General features: G+C 39.3%; 2 protein-coding genes and 1 long non-coding RNA gene across 6 annotated transcripts; 1 reads left to right on the top strand and 2 right to left on the bottom strand.

Moving 5' to 3' along the window:
- The first annotated feature begins 430 nt into the window (after positions 1 to 430).
- On the top strand, positions 431 to 3,533 carry LOC128448047 (uncharacterized). The gene is made up of 2 exons (XR_008339697.1): positions 431 to 1,786; positions 3,315 to 3,533. It is a non-coding gene; the product is annotated as an uncharacterized LOC128448047 (long non-coding RNA).
- An 858-nt stretch (positions 3,534 to 4,391) lies between these two features.
- Positions 4,392 to 8,509, bottom strand: LOC128448045 (uncharacterized). Of its 4 annotated transcripts, none has more exons than XM_053430568.1 (8): positions 7,857 to 8,509; positions 7,443 to 7,584; positions 7,048 to 7,202; positions 6,199 to 6,341; positions 6,084 to 6,105; positions 5,289 to 5,411; positions 4,759 to 4,835; positions 4,392 to 4,640 (listed from the first exon to the last, which is right to left on the bottom strand). In XM_053430568.1, the coding sequence occupies exons 1-8, from the start codon at positions 7,927 to 7,929 to the stop codon at positions 4,524 to 4,526; spliced, it is 852 nt and encodes a 283-aa protein (XP_053286543.1). In that variant the 5' UTR covers positions 7,930 to 8,509; the 3' UTR covers positions 4,392 to 4,523. The 4 variants fall into 4 exon arrangements, with proteins under 4 accessions (XP_053286543.1, XP_053286544.1, XP_053286546.1 ...); XM_053430569.1 differs by having other exon boundaries at positions 7,048 to 7,199; positions 7,857 to 8,508; XM_053430571.1 differs by having other exon boundaries at positions 7,048 to 7,199; positions 7,443 to 7,566; positions 7,857 to 8,082.
- Positions 8,510 to 14,129: 5,620 nt separating this feature from the next.
- Positions 14,130 to 19,031, bottom strand: LOC128448442 (uncharacterized). Its single transcript, XM_053431094.1, has 5 exons — positions 18,580 to 19,031; positions 17,045 to 17,371; positions 16,342 to 16,482; positions 14,882 to 14,925; positions 14,130 to 14,795 (listed from the first exon to the last, which is right to left on the bottom strand). The coding sequence occupies exons 1-5, from the start codon at positions 18,647 to 18,649 to the stop codon at positions 14,643 to 14,645; spliced, it is 735 nt and encodes a 244-aa protein (XP_053287069.1). The 5' UTR covers positions 18,650 to 19,031; the 3' UTR covers positions 14,130 to 14,642.
- Between the last annotated feature and the right edge of the window lie 777 nt (positions 19,032 to 19,808).

Here is a 19,808-nt window from a genome sequence, read left to right on the forward strand (position 1 = left end):
GATTCTTATTCGACTGAAGCATTACCGTCGTGTATCGACCCAACCTAAAGAATAATATAGAAACAAACCATCCTGTAACACATGGATAACAATGGATGTAACGGATACATTAGAGATCTTCATGGAACTCTTAATTCAGGTATTTCTGCATGCGATGATCCCACAATCTCACATTTTGTGTAGCTCTATACAAATCAAATGTAGGATAAATGCTTTTAATCTGTTGCATATCGTGATACACCACTAAACTGTGATGTCTAAAAGCCAACACCTCCCGGTGTGTGTTGTGGTTTTCATCCACTTCATCTTACATCCTCACCCCCCCCCCCCCCCCCCCAATTCCCATTTATGCAAGTGACAGTTTCATTCTAAGATCACTTTCATTTTGTAAAGGTGACTCCTGTTCACACTTACTAGAATTTATGTATGATAAAACTGACCCAGTAAGATGTGCTCACATCTGCACGTCTGCAGATTTAATAATTCAAAAAACAATTAGTGATATTGGGACACTTTCCACACTTTAAGCTCTTTGATTTCTTAACATTATTATTCAACAGCCAATAGAGAGCCTTTCGTTGTGGTGCAACTCTTCATCATCAAATGAAAGTGTAAGGCAGATTTTCTTAGCAGTATATTGTAGAAGTACAAAATATAAAAGTAAAATGAAAAACAAACAGAAAGATATAGCATTTCCTGATTTAGTGAACTTTTATGATGCTCTTAATTTGATTTTATTTTCACTTCTCAATGTCGCCTAAAATGTATTTTATAGCTGTGCAGGTAAATAAATAAGAACGGCATCTTGTTTTTCAACTTATATAAATCTATTTTCGTTCTTTAATTTAAAAGCCTGTAATGTTTCTATGGTTCACTCTGTTAGATGTTGTACCACAGTTTGTCCAACAGATGGCAGCACAGAGCCACTGGGAATCTTGACTTCAGAGTTTCTGACTCAGGAAAATAGAGCTTAGAAAAACGAGTCTTTTTTATATATACTCATGTTTCTGATGGAGATTAACAAGTGACCGTCTTCATACAGATGTCCACCTGTATAATTCATGATTCAAATAATGTCATCACGATAGTATTTAAGTATTTAATTTCATCGTTTTACCTTTTGGTTGGTGCAGCTATTTAATAAGATTAATGGTCTTTAACTGATCCAGGTCATTTGGACCCAGCATGTTCAGCCAGGTATACACAGGCTGTGGAAAGACTCCACTGTGGAAATACTATATTTGTTTTTATAGTAATACTGTGCTGAATAAAATACTACTGTGAAAGATGGCCTTGGTTTCATGTTATTACAATTACTTTTATCTTTTGCAAAAGTCAGCTCCTCATTTTTTCTGATTCAAGCCTTTAAGTTACATAAACACATGTCTATACACTTGGAGGCCTACAGATGGCGGTCTTTCATTTAGTTCCATCATATTTCCTGCATCAGCAAAGCGAAAAGTGCAGCACAGTTTTTATTGGCTGGATGTTGTATTGATATTAATGCAGGATGTGTTTGTGCGTGTGTTTGTGTGTGTGTGTGTGTGTGTGTGTGTGTGTGTCTTGAAGTGTCTAAGTGAGCTCTCTCTGTAAAGGAAATTATAAATAATATAAAGGAAACAATAACTAATGAAAAAATAAAATAATATACTTTTTTTTCTTCTGAAATATCTTGTCATTCAGACCAGAGGCGGCTGCTGTTTCTGCTGATGTCAAGCGGAAAACAGGATCAACCTCACGCCTACAGACAAACAGATCTGCAGGGTCCCACACCAACACAACACAGGTTACAACCACAGTCTGTGGTTTCGACCCAGATCTGTGTTCACTTAACATTTTACGAATCTCAGTTATGATGACAAATAGAAAAGGTTCATGTGGCTTTTGTTGAAACGGAAAAGGAAAAGTTAACTGGGTCACAATTCCAATCATGGTTTCACAAGTAGTTTACAAAAAGAGTGTAAAGAGGTGACGAGTGTACAATGAGTCCTCATATCTAATAAATGACAAAACGACTCTGATCTGCCACCTCACAGTGTGAGGTGGTCCAAGGTTAGTCAAGAGGGTGTTAAAGCAACACTATGACATCTTTGTCTGAGCATCTAACCACACAATTGCACATTTTTTCCACGGAATGATTATTCTTTAGTTTTTTTTAGATAAGACTCATTGTAGCCCTGGGTATGTAACTATTTCTATCTGCACTCAAAAGTAATTATGCCTTATGTGTTTAAATAACATATTATGTTGAGTCAGTGTGAACAAATGATTTAAATAAAAAGTTAAGCATATACATGAATATATACATTAAATAATGTCAACTATTGTCAACTATTAATTTAATCCAATCACTATTTAATATATATATAGTCAACATTTTAGGCATAATTATTTTTGGTAAGTAAGTAGTTTCATGAGAATAACACAAACACAACCTTGTATTGTATCATGTCAAACATTAACACTATTTTATTAGGTTAATCAAATATCAATCAATATCAAGAGTGATATTCTGACAAAGCACAATATCCCAGAGAACGATGATATAATCAGTTATTGGTTGTTTTTCGTTTCGTTGTCACGTTGACTTCAGGCGCTTGTGCAAGCTCTGCAATAAAAAGAAAAAAAGAAATCAGAAATTCAGTTTCATTTTCACAACTAAAAACGTTTTTGAACGCACAATATAACTTCAGCCACGAGGTTCTCAGAATCAAATCATTCTAAAGGAGCCAGTTTGATGGTGACGTGAAGCAGCGTGGGATTATGGGAAATTCGGATGACAATCGACCTGACCCGACTCCAGTGTATTGACGTTTTAATAATGTTACGCAAACAAAACGCTAAATAATCGTGAGACAAACAAACGCTGACTGGCTAGTAGCGCGTTTCTCCTTCATCACACAGCATTTGAAAGGCGATGAAGATTAAACATCACACTACCTTGAATAAAAAATTTAGGATGAAGTTTGAAGTTTGAACCTTTTTGGAAACATTTTGGATAATATACATGCACAAGTCAACAAAATGAGCTTGAATCATTTTTCATTTTACTGAAGAAGTGTTACATCTTATATGTTTAAACATCTCAGCAATCCATCCGTTCATAGTTTTCACTCTCCACAGGTAGAGAAGAGGCCCCTGCCTGAACGCCATGGAATTAAAACCTTAGAGATGTAAAATGATGGAAGGTGTTGGGGTGAGGGTGGTGACACATATTCAATCGCACCTGAAACAGTCTGGGGATTTCATGCTCCTCACTATGTCCCTTTGTGATTCATGTTTTTGAATTGATTTGACTTCTCTATTTCATCTAGAGCCGCTTCATGATGACTGATGGGAGACATGTTCTCTCACTGAGATGCACCGATTGGGGTCATCTCCTCAACAACCATCTCGTCACCGGGTTCCACAGGAAATCGGACTCGTCTTTAACACTCTTCCAATCTCTCTTAAAGACCCATTGTCTGTGCTTTAATAGCATTTACCCTTTTCAAAGCATTGAGTAAAAAATTAAAACCTAAGTTACCTGACAATTGGCATCAGAATGTTATTTTATGCACTTTGTCCCATCTACTAACATGCAGGAGGTGTGGTTTATGACTGACACTGCAGCCAGCCACTAGGGGGCAGTCAGGATTACATCTGGGTTCTGTCCCACGCCTGGCACCAAGCGTTTTAGACGGACACATTCCGTTGTGGAGTGTGCATCAAGTGCACACATCATGCAGGGAAATCTAACTCAAAGACACATACCTCCCTCTTTCTGGTAGTAGAGGCAGGTCTTAACTGTCCGCGGCTTCCCAGCGTCACAGATGTGTTCAAAGTAAAGGTAGCCAACGTAATCCTCTAACCCTGCTGCGCCTGGAAGTGAAACAGGAAGTGTGTGGATCAGGTGTAAGGCACAGAACATGTTTCCAGTGAGAGTGTGACACAACAAGAGAAAAGTTAAAGTGGTATTTCTACACAGTGGAAAGTCCCCTGAGTTTAAACAATTTTTTTGCATTGTGACCTATTTTTCAGTGAAATAATGCAAAAACGTTCTTTAGAATGCATGTTCTGCAATGGTCATTAGTTGGTACACTACACAGAACCCTCTGCAGCTGTGTGTCAAAGTTAAAGTTGTGTGATTTAAAGTACTCACTCTTTGTTTCTTTCTCCCTTCCTGGTGTTTTCTTTCTTTGTAAAGTTTTCACAACTTCTGGCTTCAAACCTCCATCTTGAAACTCGTACCATTGCTTGCAAGTTTTATTATTCAATTGAGCATCAACCGTTTTGTCACAAACTGTCGGGGGAAAGAAAGACAGAAAGAACATCCCTCAGTGAAATTCAGCTTTTACATGATATTTCATTTAATTGATATTTGAAACACACACACTTGGGCCTACTTTTTAAATCCGCAGTAGGTTCGGCTGGCACATGAACAGTTGCACAAGGAGAAGACCCTGCTGCGTTTCTGGCTGTGACATGGATGTCGACGGGAGAGTATGACACGTAAATGGTGAAATTATTTGTTTTGAGGTGTCTCAAAACAAATAATGTCTCCTCTTCTCTGTCCTCGCACAAGGACATCCCAGAGAAGACTGTGTGTCACTCAGTTGGTAGGTCACTCCTGCTGCTGCTGCTGCTGCGTGGGACCTCAGCTGAAGTAAAACACAAAGTGAAGACAAAACCCCTGAATGACCAAATCAGCAAGTAGTCATTTTAAAATTGTCGGATAAGTGGATGCTCTGGTGTCTTTTTTTTCTGTAACTGGTTTACCTTCCAAGTCAGCGTCACCTCTCTCGTGCCGTTCAAACGTTTGGTTGTCACGTTGACTTCAGGCGCGTGTGCAAGCTCTGCAATATAAAGAAAAAAAGAAATCAGAAATTCAGTTTCATTTTCACAACTAAAAACTTTTTTGAACGCACAACATAACTTCAGCCACGAGGTTCTCGGAATCAAATCATTCTAAAGGAGCCAGCTTGATGGTGACGTTCATAGTTTTCACTCTCCACAGGTAGAGAAGAGGCCCCTGCCTGAACGCCATGGAATTAAACCTTAGAGATGTAAAATGATGGAAGGTGTCGGGGTGAGGGTGGTGACAACAGTATGGGGATTTCATGCTCCTCACTATGTCCCTTTGTGATTCATGTTTTTGAATTGATTTGACTTCTCTATTTCATCTAGAGCCGCTTCATGATGACTGATCCCTCGTTTTTTCTTGTGTCGAACTATCACCAACAAATTATTTCAAAGCACGATAATGTATTTTATTCCAAAACACGACCAAGGAGATAACATGGGTTCACCTGCAGGAACTTTCACCCATGGAGACCAGTTGCTCCATAGCGGGCTTTTGACCTGAGTGGACCGTTGTCTGATCTGAACCCAGTGAGTTGAATGCTGCGAGAGATTTGCCACGGTCACCTGGTCTGTGCACATAAAAAAAAAAGGAGACATTTTAAATTTCCTAATATAAAGTCCTCATATCTAATAAATGACAAAACGACTCTGATCTGCCACCTCACAGTGTGAGGTGGTCCAAGGTTAGTCAAGAGGCTGTTGAAGCAACACTATGACATTTTTTAACTTTAAAGTAGAACCTTCAAAATCAGCTTGACTTGGAATAAGGAGAATGGTTCCTCTTTTATTCCCACTTTTCACCCTGAGCGTCTGTTCTCCCTCTATGTAACTTAGGTGAGTGGGTTCGATCTCCGGTGAGAAGTGTGGAACTGACAGCAGTAGTCGTTCTGCTTTGGGAAGCCGGGGATAATGGTACTATCCACCATTGAAATTATTCTAGGCTTGTTTTTTTCTACATGAAAACAACTTTGTGCTTGTAACGTTTTTTTCAGAGTTGGACGGTGTGAAGTCGGGATCTTTCCCAAACTGTTGGCAGTCACTGACGAAAAGGAAAAATCAAATTAGGAAACTTTCAGTTAGTTGGATAAAACAGACAAAAACCGTAGCGTGACCCTTCAGTGTGTTTCTAGAGGTATATCCACATCTGGTAAATAAATACATCTCCCACTGAAAACATGAAATAACACTGATCTAACATTTCATTCAGAAGACGTTGATCACAAGGACATGCAGGCACTTACCTGTGTTGATTCTGGTAAATGTCTGTAACAACATTGAAGGAAAACTGTTTATATAGAAAAGCAAAAAATCTAAATGAGCAAATAGATTTGGTGACGAAACACAAATGCACCTTACTTCTTTCCGCAATTCTGCGGGGTGTCCATCTCCTCTCAACCAAACCTCGGTCAAAGCTGGATGTTTCTCCGGAGCCTCCCACATTAAGCTGAGGCTGCTATTTGACCAGGACATGGAAGTAATTTGTGGTGCATCATACTTAACTGTTGAGGAGAAGCGGAAAAAGGATTTTAAAACACAATATATTTTGTATTATTTACAATTTTCCTTCCTCTTTTTACAAAGTATTATGAACTCTCAAAATAAATGAGCACTACTTTAAAACATCAATTCATATCCATTATTTGGAAACCATTACATCCAATAATCATTGGTCTATTCCAGGTCCAATGTTCTGGTCCAGATCAGATCATTCAGGGGAAGCCTAACCCCTTCTAGTGTTCGGCAAGTCTTATTCTGTTTGGCCAAACCACAAATTCAAGATGAAATCTCTTTTCTGGATACAGTTTTCACTGAATGAACAAACGTATCCCATGCATCTTGATATTTTATATCCGCTGCTGATGCGATTAAATGTCAGAACTCCTAAAGCTTTCCCTTCATTCAGAGTCCGGTCTTCCTCTGTCTGTAGATTGTTTGTCAGGACTTCTCTTTTCTGTGCGTGTGATTTCTGTGGCTGCACGTCTCCTGCAGTCGCCTGCCATTTCATGGGGACAGGCAGGCCGGCTACCAATGCTAGGAAATAGGAACTTTCAATTTACAAGAACAATGACTTTCATCTTAACCGGGTGTCAGCAATTCTGTCACGAATCGGATGTAGAGATTTACAATTTCAGAGGATATTGGAGAATGAGGCCAAAGGTGTAACTCTCCCATACTGCAGGCTGAAATCAGAGAATGACCAGTTACCTATGTCTCTGAGCACCACAGACCTCCTGGGCGATGAGCAGCTGGAGTTTCCTACATGAGCTTCCACCCAAATGAAAACCTCTCGACGTTGGATCAGCTTTTCCTCAGGGATCGTATGCCAGGTCTTGTTAAAGACCTCAAACTTGGTTTTACTGCTGATAAATATTTACGTATGAGCGGTAAAATAATTATCAGACTTGACACTTCTACAATACTATTTCTAAATTTACATATTTGACACATTAACCTATATCTAGTCAGACTTATGCAGTGTCTTAGGGAACTTTGCAATAAAGATTTGAAAGTCAAGTTAGAAGTTAAAGGAAGACTTAATGGGGAAATGACCATGTGTAAATTGTTAGTTGAAGGGATTTTTATACTTAAAGAATACTCACTTAAAGTAAAGGTCAAACGTCACAATGCCATCAGTTCGGTTCATGCTCCATTCACAATTGTAAACCGTTTCGATTGCATTTTTCGTGAAGCACTCCGGACTTGTAGGAGCTTCACATGCAGACCCTTCAGAGAAACAGGCGTCTTTAAAAGGATAAAATTCACATAAACCTACTTTTATACCTATTTTAACTGAAGAAATAAAGAAGTATTTTCTTCAGAGGTAAACAAGCACCAATAACCAACCAGCAGCAGCAGGGTTCTCATTTTATATAACTTTTGCTTTTTTTGCCTAGTATCATGCATCATCTATTGACATATGTCTAATATGTGTTTGATATTAAAGGTGAATGATAAACCAGATTAATAACAGTAAAAAGTAGAAAAAAGTAAAGATATATTTCATATTCCTTTACCTTTGCTTACGGTTGTGAGGAAGATAAACACAAAATATCCACATAGCGAACTCCAGTTTCTCAAAGTTTCCATGAAGTGTAGAGGAAGGTAGAAAGAGAAGATCCTCCTCCGGTGCTTGAGAGCTGATTGTCTGCCTTCACGTTACTGTTTCTTCTTTAGAAATGTCACAGCGGTTTCAAGTTCATGTTTAAGTACGTTGCACCAAAACCACAGAGTCGGGGGGGGGGGGGGGGGTGACGGGGGAAGCTTTCGGAACAGACACAACAACCGTTCTGTAGGTGACTGAGCTTCAAAGTCCCTCTCTCATTAAATTTTTTATATTTTATTATCCTGAACAATTGCTTTGGGTCGTCATCCAGACTAGAAAAGCAGTTGGTAAAAGTCCTAAGAAACCACCTTTAAATCCACTAGATCCAGATTCTTATTTGACTGAAGCATTACCGTCGTGTATTCCAGCATCGACCCAACCTAAAGAATAATGTAGAAACAAACCATCCTGTTGTCATGGAAATTATTGAATCTAACTGTGATTCTTGAAATGTAACAGACCCTCCTGTCCTGACAGCTATGCTCAAAGCTCAGTTGGATTGACCTGATAAAACATCATTATATAAATTCCACTTAATGGTTGCATCTGCCTGATATCAGGAAATGTTAGTTACTTTGAGCCTAAATGACCTTGTGACTATTTGATGTTTTGCCCAATGTCTATACACACAGGAGACAGGGGGGGGTCTACCCCTTCGCTGACAAAGTCTGACCACTGGACACGTCCTGCCTGCATGATATCGAAGGATGACGTGAACCCTTGAGCTGTGCATAAAGCTGGCACATCTCATCTCGCCCGTTGTCAGAATCTTGATACCTGCACTGGTGTTGGAGATTCTGTCCCGCTTGGCCAAGTGTTTGCTCAGTAACTCTGTCTGTGTTCAAATCTATTCTCTGTAAATTGTTTGTTGACCATTAATTAAATACTTTGAGATCATTGAATTGATCACTGAGTCTGATGGTTTATTTCCTCACCAGGGAATTAAATACAAAATTCCCGCGACATATGGCGCCCAACGTGGGGCCGGACGTGTAGTATGGACTGTCATGGAAATTATTGAATCTAGCTGTGATCCTTGAAATGTAACAGATCCTCCTGTCCTGACAGCTATGCTCAAAGTTCAGTTGGATTGACCTGATGAAACATCATTATATAAATTCCACTTAATGGTTGCATCTGCCTGATATCAGGAAATGTTAGTTACTTTGAGCCTAAATGCCCTTGTGACTATTTGATGTTTTCCCAATGTCTATACACACAGGAGATAGGGGGGGGGGGGGGATCTACCCCTTCGCTGACAAAGTCTGACCACTGGACACGTCCTGCCTGCATGATATCGAAGGATGACGTGAACCCTTGGGCTGTGCATAAAGCTGGCACATCTCATCTCGCCCGTTGTCAGAATCTTGATACCTGCAGTGGTGTTGGAGATTCTGCCCCGCTTGGCCAAGTGTTCGCTCAGTAACTCTGTCTGTGTTCAAATCTATTCTCTGTAAATTGTTTGTTGACCATTAATTAAATACTTTGAGATCATTGAATTGATCACTGAGTCTGATGGTTTATTCCCTCACCAGGGAATTAAATACAAAATTCCCGCGACACCTGTAACACATGGATAACAATGGATGTAACGGATACATTAGAGATCTTCATGGAACTCTTAATTCAGGTATTTCTGCATGCGATGATCCCATTATCTCACAATTTGTGTAGCTCTATACAAATCAAATGTAGGATAAATGCTTTTAATCTGTTGCATATCGTGATACACCACTAAACTGGGATGTCTAAAAGCCAAAACCCTCCGGTGTGTGTTGTGGTTTTCATCCACTTCATCTTACATCCTCATTCCCCCCCCAATTCCCATTTATTTAAGTGACAGTTTCATTCTAAGATCACTTGCACTTTCATTTTGTAAAGGTGACTCCTGTTCACACTTACTAGAATTTATGTATGATAAAACTGACCCAGTAAGATGTGCTCACATCTGCACGTTTGAAGCCTAGACTTATTTGAACTTGTAAAAGTTCAGATTTTCATTGGTAATTCAAAAAACAATTAGTGTTATCGGGACACTTTCCACACTTTAAGCTCTGATTTCTCAACATTATTATTCAACAGCCAATAGAGAGCCTTTCGTTATGGTGCAACTCTGCATCATCAAATGAAAGTGTAAGGCAGATTTTCTAAGCAGTATATTGTAGAAGTACAAAATATAAAAGTAAAATGGAAAACAAACAGAAAGATATAGCATTTCCTGATTTAGTGAACTTTTATGACGCTCTTAATTTGATTTTATTTTCACTTCTCAATGTCGCCTAAAATGTATTTTATAGCTGTTTAGGTAAATAAAAAAGAACGGCATCTTGTTTTTCAACTTATCTAAATCTATTTTCGTTCCTTAATTTAAAAGCTTGTAATTAGTGATGCACCGATTTATCGGCCGAACATCGGTAGCGGCCGATATTCGCCTCGTTAACTGATATCGGCTTATCGGTAATAAACTTGACTTTCACCGATATCATTGGCCGATGTTCATATTTGTGGTAAAACCGCTGGGCACGTGCCGCGGCTGGGGGAGCAGTCGCTCCGTCGCCCTCCTCTCTGCGCAGCCGGAGGCTCAGTGTGCGGCACCGGGAGGTCCTCATCCGGTGGCGCCTCACGGCGTCGCTGTTGCGGGGGCTTTCTTTCTCTTGGACCGCGGGGCGGTGTCCATCGCCGGCGCGGAAGGCGGGCCGATGGAGGGGACCGGGTACGCGGTCAGCGGCGGCCACTCTGGACGCGTGTCGGGCCCTTCTCGCGGATCACCTCAGCTACGGCGACCGCTGGGGGAACCCTCCGGCTGGCGCCTAGCAGCTGACTGAGAACTGGTGCGGAACAGGGGAATCCGACTGTTTAATTAAAACAAGCATCGTGAAGGGCCACGGTGGGTGTTGATGCGATGTGATTTCTGCCCGACACTAAAAACAGGTAAAACTGAGGAGGGCTTGTTAAGTTATCTTGACTCACGCAGTGTAAGTTGGTGTAAAAAGTATGAGCGTAGCGTCTGTTTAAGTACTTTATTCTCATGTGCACCGGCTCTATTCATCCGTCTCATGCACAGGTAACAAGGGAATTGACAACATACGTCATACACACAGAAGCCGTAACACATCTAATAAACGGGCAATACTGCTACCGTAAATCAATGAGAAGAGCGTTCTCTATAATGATACTTTAACAGGGCTGTTTTAGACAGGGTAAAAAGGTGCTGTTTTAAATTATCCTTGTGGTATTTTGACCAAAATATGTTACAGTCATTTCATTACGATCCCAAGGAACCATTTCAACTTGCGGTAAAATGGGTATAATATGTCTCTGTTAAATAAAGTTTAGTTAAATCAAAAATTGTTTCATAAATCTGATTCAATTTGTGCTCATTAAAAGATAAGAGTGATGAAGGGCTGAACATTTGTTAAATAGTGCTTTTTAAATAATGATTTAATTATTTTTCTGGCAAAAAATGGTGAATGAATAACAACAAAAAGAAAATAAACAAATATCGGTATCGGCTATCGGCCAGATTGTTATTTTAAAAATTGGTATCGGTATCGGCCAAGAATTTCCATATCGGTGCATCCCTACTTGTAATGTTTCTATGGTTCACTCTGTTAGATGTTGTACCACAGTTTGTCCAACAGATGGCAGCACAGAGCCACTGGGAATCTTTACTTCAGAGTTTCTGACTCAGGAAAATAGAGCTTAGAAAAACGAGTCTTTTTGATATATACTCATGTTTCTGACGGAGATTAACAAGCGACCGTCTTCATACAGATGTCCACCTGTATAATTCATGATTCAAATAATGTCATCACGATAGTATTTAAGTATTTAATTTCATCGTTTTACCTTTTGGTTGGTGCAGCTATTTAATAAGATTAATGGTCTTTAACTGATCCAGGTCATTTGGACCCAGCATGTTCAGCCAGGTATACACAGGCTGTGGAAAGACTCCACTGTGGAAATACTATATTTGTTTTTATAGTAATACTGTGCTGAATAAAATACTACTGTGAAAGATGGCCTTGGTTTCATGTTATTACAATTACTTTTATCTTTTGCTTTTTTCAGCTCCTCATTTTTTCTGATTCAAGCCTTTAAGTTACATAAGCACATGTCTATACACTTGGAGGCCTAGAGATGGCGCTCTTTCATTTAGTTCCATCATATTTCCTGCATCAGCACAGAGAAAAGTGCAGCTCAGTTTTATTGGCTGGATGTTGTATTGATATTAATGCAGGATGTGTGTGTGTGTGCGTGTGTGTGTGTGTGTGTGTGTGTGTGTGTGTGTGTGTGTGTGTGTGTGTCTTGAAGTGTCTAAGTGAGCTCTCTCTGTAAAGGAAATTATAAATAATATAAAGGAAACAATAACTAATAAAAAAAAAAAAATCTTCTGAAATATCTTGTCATTCAGACCAGAGGCGGCTGCTGTTTCTGCTGATGTCAAGTGGAAAACCGGATCAACCTCACGCCTACAGACAAACAGATCTGCAGGGTCCCACACCAACACAACACAGGTTACAACCACAGTCTATGGTTTCGACCCAGATCTGTGTTCACTTAACATTTTATGAATCTCAGTTATGATGACAAATAGAAAAGGTTCATGTGGCTTTTGTTGAAACGGAAAAGGAAAAGTTAACTGGGTCACAATTCCAATCATGGTTTCACAAGTAGTTTACGAAAAGAGTGTAAAGAGGTGACGTGTGGGCGGAAGAGTCCAAGAAGAATCAAGACAAAGAAGTGTCTCCACAGATCAATGTGGGGGGTTTGCAGGATGATCACATGGATACAAATAGTCTGAAGATGTTAAGATATATTTGGTCCTGAAAACTGAACAAAAACAAACCACAGAGACAATCTCACTGTAATTTAATCCTAAATATTAAACAGAAAGCTATTGAGATCAATTTATGTTATTCCTGCTATGACCAAGCTTGAAATCAGCCTGATGATGTGGACTCTCTAATCAATTTTAAATGTATTCATATTGGGGAATAAAAAACAACACAAACTCGAAGCACTTGTCACCTCATGACACCAAATCTAAACAATCAACATGTGTAACCTCAAGAAAGGTCTTATCATATTAGACCGCATTATTTTCTGTCATCACGTCCATTTAGCTTGCTTGCTTCTCCATACAGATAGTTAGCTGGCTTGCAAACTTTCAAATAACTTTGTCATTCTACATAGACAATCATCCCTGTTTTTATTGAGCGTTTTCCCCACTGTGTCTTTGAATGCAGCCTCTGAAGGACGCATCCCCTGAATTGAGACAGGGACACAGAGACAGTACAAATCTGCATATATTTTTATAACCTGCATCTTGTTTGTCAAAGCCTGCATTTTTTTTTTTTTTTTTTTTTTTAATAAGTAGTTAATTTTTTTGAACTTAAGTTTTTATTAAACTTTTCTTAGGCATGGTACATGGCAAATTAAACATGTTTCTTTATACAGGAACAAGTCGTATATGGTTGAGAATTGACTCTAATAACAGACTTTGCACATATTTGTCTCAAAGCCTGCATTTGAATGTTGCTGGAAGGATGCTGGAGCTCAGCATGGGGAAATGTGAGGTTTTGGTTTGTTTATGAGAAACTCTGGTACTGTGTGTGGGTGTTCGCTGTGCAAACTGTCTGCTTCTGATTTGTTTGTGACATTGCAACAAGCTGAGTTTATGGCTGCAAACATGCTCACTAACAGAAGTGAATGACGTCAGGTTTGAATTGATGTTTGGAATAATTGTTTTGTTCTGAAAATGGAGGCAGAGATTGAAATTCTCTCCCAAAAAAATAGCTTTTTTTAAATGTGTTATTGAGTATCACTGAACAGAATGATGTTCTGCATGATCACATACGGGTTTTCTGAACATTCTGGTGCATATTAATGACCACACAGTGAGGTGCTCGGATGCGGAATTCCCCAGTTATAGTAAACCAGCCTTGTCTGGAATTTTTTACTTTATAATCTGCAGCTCAATTCCCATTATCCAAAGACTAATAATAAATGAAAAGAGAAAGTTATGGCATTTCTAGGGATCAGCTTCATCCACAAGCCTGGGCTGTACAAAACTAATTTACTCAATATTTTCATGAAATAAAACTAACTGAATGAATTTGTTTCGGTATTAATGGTAGAACCCAAAATAGGAACAAATTTAATAAAAGTTCAGTCAGACAACTCACGCTTGAAATGTTTATTGCAGTAGAACATAGTTAGTGTTTAGCGTCCCGGCTCCGACTTCATCACTCCCCCAGATATGATTACACAGACATAATGGTACTGATGAGCAAATATTTATAACCCCCCTTGTTGTGCTGCTATGGTGGGGGGGGGGGGGGGGGCTGAATCAACCGTCAGCAATAGGAGACACAGCTGCAGCGGGGGGTGGGCAAGCGAAGGGAGTGATGGGAAATCACTTTGCAGCTTTAACAGGCCGCCAAACCAGGAAGGAGGATTGTGGAGAATTAGGCAAATGACATAATTTGGAGAAGTTCAAAAGCTCAACTTGATTCAAATAAAAATGGAATTTGGCGTAAATAAAATGAAACAAAACAAAAATCTTCCCACCTTCCCCGACAAAACGCCATTGTTTGTAATTTATTGCAATAACAGCTTTTGGCTTACAAAGGGTCATCAGACGAGCCTGATACTCAGACTTAGAGACACCAGCAGGTTTACATTCATCTGTGCGTCACATTCGTCTCTTCTCGGTGAGATAGCTGACAGCGGCGTACTCTGTATCATTGGGCTGCGTGTCCAAAGCTGCAGGAGGTCTTTTGGCAAAGTCCAGGACGCTGTAGATTAGTGAGGGTGGAGGCCCGGTGCTGGACCCGGCAACTGTTTCCTAAAAACACAAGTAGAGTAAAGCTGGAGCAGTTCTGCACAAATATTAACTTTGACTTGTCGGTGGGAAACAAGCCCAGTTCTTACCTGCACTGTGGAATTAGAGTTTTGTTGTTGTTGTTGTTGTTTTTCTGTATAAGAAGAAAAACGTGAGAGATGGGAAACATCAGCATCAGAATCATTTTTTATATTAAAGCCTCCTCCATGTTAACAGATGGGACATGGACCAAACTGATAACTCACAGTTACGTACGTGTCAAATGATTTTTTGCAGTAAGTGAATTTCTCCGTTGTGGGATCAATGTTAATGTCAAATTATACAGACCTTTATGAAATCAAGCCAATAAGCTTAAATTGTGGTTCAAGAATGTGAAATTAAACGTATTATTCTGGTATAGTTTGATCAAGTCTGCCTTACCAGAATTCAGAATCAGAATCAGAATGCTTTTATTGGCCAAGTATATACCTTCACATACAGGAAATAGACTCATATACAAGCACAGCTCTCACAGAAGCGTGTCAAAGACATCCTCCTTTATTATGTGACAGAGCGTGGTTGCGGTGCAGAAGAGCGCTTGGTTATCTCCACTATCTGTGAGTTTGCTGATGTGTGATATTTGTTGTTTCAGCCGAGCGTTTATCGGCCCGTAGGAGACGTGCTCTCTGTCGGACCGGGTTAGCTCGACACGACACAGGAATTCACAGTCAGCAAAAGCCTGCATTTGTATACACGTACGGGAAACTCATCAAATGTGGTTCTGCGGTCACAGGGACTTCAGATCAGATATTTCCAAGTCATAATGCTCCTACTCAAACTAGGCAGTGAACACATTTTTCTCTTGTCTTCTTTTTCTTTTTCAAGTTTTTCTCCTCCTCACATCCTTCAGTGATAGTAGACACTTTTACATGTGCCTGCTCTGAGGGAGGAACGGTGAATCACCCCCTGCATTAGAAGGTTGTGAAACTGCAATTTAGTGTGTATCTTTTTCTGAGCATCTAACCACACAAATGCACATATTTTCCACAGAATGATTATTCTTTAGTTTTTTTAGATAAGACTCATTGTAGCCCTGGGTATGTAACTATCTCTATCTGCACTCAAAAGTAATTATGCCTAATGTGTTTAAATAACATATTATGTTGAGTCAGTGTGAACAAATGATTTAAATAAAAAGTTAAGCATGTACATGAATATATACATTAAATAATGTCAACTATTGTCAACTAATTATTTTTATCCAATCACTATTTAATATATATATAGTCACCGTTTTAGGCATAATTATTTTTGGTAAGTAAGTAGTTTCATGAGAATAACACAAACACAACCTTGTATTGTATCATGTCAAACATTAACACAATTTTTTTCTTTTTTTCCAACACTTATGTACTACGTGAGATTAGGTTATTCAAATATCAATCAATATCAAGAGTGATATTCTAACAAAACACAATATCCCAGAGAACTATGATATAATCAGTTATGTCAGACAAGTAAGACAAACACAAATGAGACGATTCTATTCGGACGGTGAGCAGTAAGCTACCTTTGGTTCTCACCAGACACCAGATCAGCAGAGGAAGTGCTGCAGCCAGCAGCACGACAGGAGCCAGAAGGACGGGGACGAGGTGAAGGGACAAGGGACCGGGACGTCCTGAGTTTGTTGTGTTAATCAGCTGAGGAGAAACTGTGGGAGATGAAGGGAAATAATGAAAATACATGCTCATGTCTTTGTGTAGAAATAGAATATCTTGAAATGTCTACAGCAAACGGTGCAGTGACAAATTAATGCCACAATTTAACTAAATCCTTTTTTAGATGAGTTATAAAGTGATCCGTAGAGAAACACTTTCACAGTAATGAAAATAAATATTCACTTCATTGGTTTTGGTCTTTTTTTTGCCGTAGTGTGACCATGCTTATTCTTTACAAGATAAAATGGCATGACCTGGTCAGTCATTGTAGGTTCGGGAAAATGTTCACCTGGGTTATGGGACATTTCCTTCTGTTTACATATGGTGATTGGTAACTGTGCAAACTGCAGAAAATGTGAATGAGGCTGTTAATCTGAAGTAAATGTCCAAAATAGCTGAATTTAGTAAATGTAGGTAATGTCTGATTTTGAATATGCATTATTATTATTAGTAGTAGTAGTAGTAGTATTTCAGTCACAGACTGACAGTGTCCTCCTCCTCATATTGATCTATATTGGTGTCATTTCTTGTGAGATAATGCAAAGGTAATTTTACCTTCGACGCTTCTGTTCCCATCTTGGACGCACAGATGCACCTTGTTACTTTCTTTGGGTATCGAGTCCCGAGCGAACAGCGTAGCCAAATAAATTCCACTGTCATTCTGTTTAAGTTTTTCTATGTGGTACAGAACAGAATGGTTTTGGTCAAAGTTAAACCCCCCTCCTCCTAAGTTGCCTTTGTGCCCTAGGTGCTCTGCAATCTTTTTAATGTCTTTTATGTAAACTGCAAAATGACTGCTCTCATTAATGACAGCGTCATTAAATCTAAAACGGAAGGTGAAGCTGCTGCCCAGGGTCCCGTTGAACCTTCCTTGACATGGGCCTGTGTGAGGACAAAACCAGAGATGAGTGTGAGTGGGTGGACGCAGGGAACAGGAGCTATGCTTTCTGTGAAGGCGAAAGCAACTTAAACAACAAGTAAACCACAGTCGCAGAACCCAGACTGTGTGGCTGTTGCTCTCTGACTGTCTGACTTCTGTCGGCTTTACCAACGCTTCATTGCACGTACAACGCTCTGTGCCACAGAACAACATCCGAAAGCCACCGTTAGCTTTGGCTAAAATCAAAAGTATTTATAGTGATTTGTTTTTCCCTCATCAAAATGTCCACTTTACTGAAGAACATCTGAATTACTCAGTTTGATATCAACATGTCTGATTGAGGAAGCAGCTGAATTCATCACGATGGGGCTTAAAAGTTTTTGTAATAAATCTAAATGTATCTAATATGAATATTGGCTGGATGTACAGACAGCTTCTGTAGCTAAACAGAGATAAATCCCATCTCTACGACTTTTCACCCATAAATGATTTGATTGGAAAATCCTTTCCCTCGAACTCCTGTGAGGAGCAGATCAAACTATCAGTCTCCATCGTTTTGTGACTCAGCCTGGAAAAATGGAAACCCTTTATCTTCTAACAAGTGTCAATGTGTTTTTACCGCATGTGAGGACATAGGCCATCGGTGTCAGTATGTTCTGTTTAACAACTTTATTCAGTAGTAGTAGACTCTGTCTGAAAACTAACAATAAAACCTTTTCTGGACACGTTTTTGCGTGGATAGCATTGGCCAATGTGTTTGTGTGATGTTACAAACAATGTCTCAAAAGGCATTAATGGAAATATTGGTCAGTTCCTGAAACATCTTCCGTTATCTCCAACCAAGTCCAGTTCCCCTTCACTCAACCCCTCTCGAATCACGAGATAAAAGTTCCCTCAAGGTAAAACTCAGATTTATCTCAAACACAAACATGTAATAGTTTTATTAAGATCACTTCTTACATATTATTGTATATTTACATTGCATGCACATGAGTTTAATTATAATATTAGTTTTTAGCAGTAGCAAAGTAACAGACATCGTTCAAAAGTCTATGCGACAACAATATATTAGTGGAATGATAACCTGTGTTTTCAAAACAGGCACTATAGTTTTTAATAGAATAAAGAAATACAACAATAGGGTTTGTAAAAACAGTCAAAATGGTGATAAACGTTCACACAGTAAAACATCAGTGATGAAGAAGCTTACCGCTGAACACCATGTGAGCCGTGGCGAGCAGAACTAACCCGATTGGCTTCCTGACGATGTTGTCGACCATGGTGGAAGAAATGCTTCGCTGACTGGCCCGCTGAGGTGGCCCTCGAGTCTTTGGTCTTACAGATTTCTTTTTTTAATGTTGGTCGGATCCCTTCGATTATTCAGCTAGATAGTGTGCGTCTGTCTGTCGGGAGGAAACTGTCGACAGGAACCTGCACGATCACAGATTTATACCCACAGCATCAGAGGCGCCTCCTGCAACGGAAGACTTAAAAGAAGTTCAGGGACATGAGGGGCAGACCGTGGAGAAATCGGTCGAGGAGCCTTTCAACCACATGCTGTTTGCAAATTGAGGAAGTGAGAATAGTTTCCTTCATATTTCGAGATACATTTTTTTTCCCCAAAGACAAGCCGATGAGTTGAAGCTGTTCTTGCTGTTCACCAGTTCAGTTAAACGGCTGTATCCTGTTTTGTCTTAAAAGGAAACTTAAAACTGCACAAGAAAGCCCCATGTTTCTATTTTTAGATAGAGTTTTGGTTTTGCCTTCATCTTTGAGAGTCAGCCACGTGAACATGATTTTATTAGTGTTCACCGAAGTCAAGTCAGGTTAAACTTAACGATAATACGATTTTCTTTTTACTAACATAAATTCCACAAGGTGCTTTACCATAGATTTTATATAAAGATGGACGACACGTCTCCACTTCCACCATTATCTACAAATAAAAAATACCAGAATATTAACATTTGGAGCCAGAGTCAGACCCGGAATGATCATGGTATAAAGCCGATAAAGCTGCGAGGTCGCACCGAGAAACAGTCTCAGCCGTCAATTATGATGTTTCGCCTTGGTTTTTTGTCATATCAAATAACTAATTAAAACCAAACTTACCAGAAAAATCTGAGTGATACGAACTACCCAACAAACATCTCTGATAAAAATATATTTGACTTTGTAGTTTGGTTCATGTCCCATCTGCGAACATGGAGGAGACATGATTTATGACCTGTACTGCAACCAGCCACTAGGTTTCGGTTGATTCTTGTGTTTTAATTCGTATTTCTATGAGTTTCTTCATAAACTGTGTGACTCAGGATGTTGATTTTAATATCAGCAAAACATAAACACACAGATTCTTACATATTGTTTTGTGTTCAACAAAAATAAACAGCCCTAAGTAAAGACTCAAAATATTAACTTCAGATATTACTGTGCTAA

Source organism: Pleuronectes platessa, chromosome 9, assembly GCF_947347685.1.
Source record: "Pleuronectes platessa chromosome 9, fPlePla1.1, whole genome shotgun sequence".
In the NCBI taxonomy this organism is placed as follows: Eukaryota; Metazoa; Chordata; class Actinopteri; order Pleuronectiformes; family Pleuronectidae; genus Pleuronectes; species Pleuronectes platessa.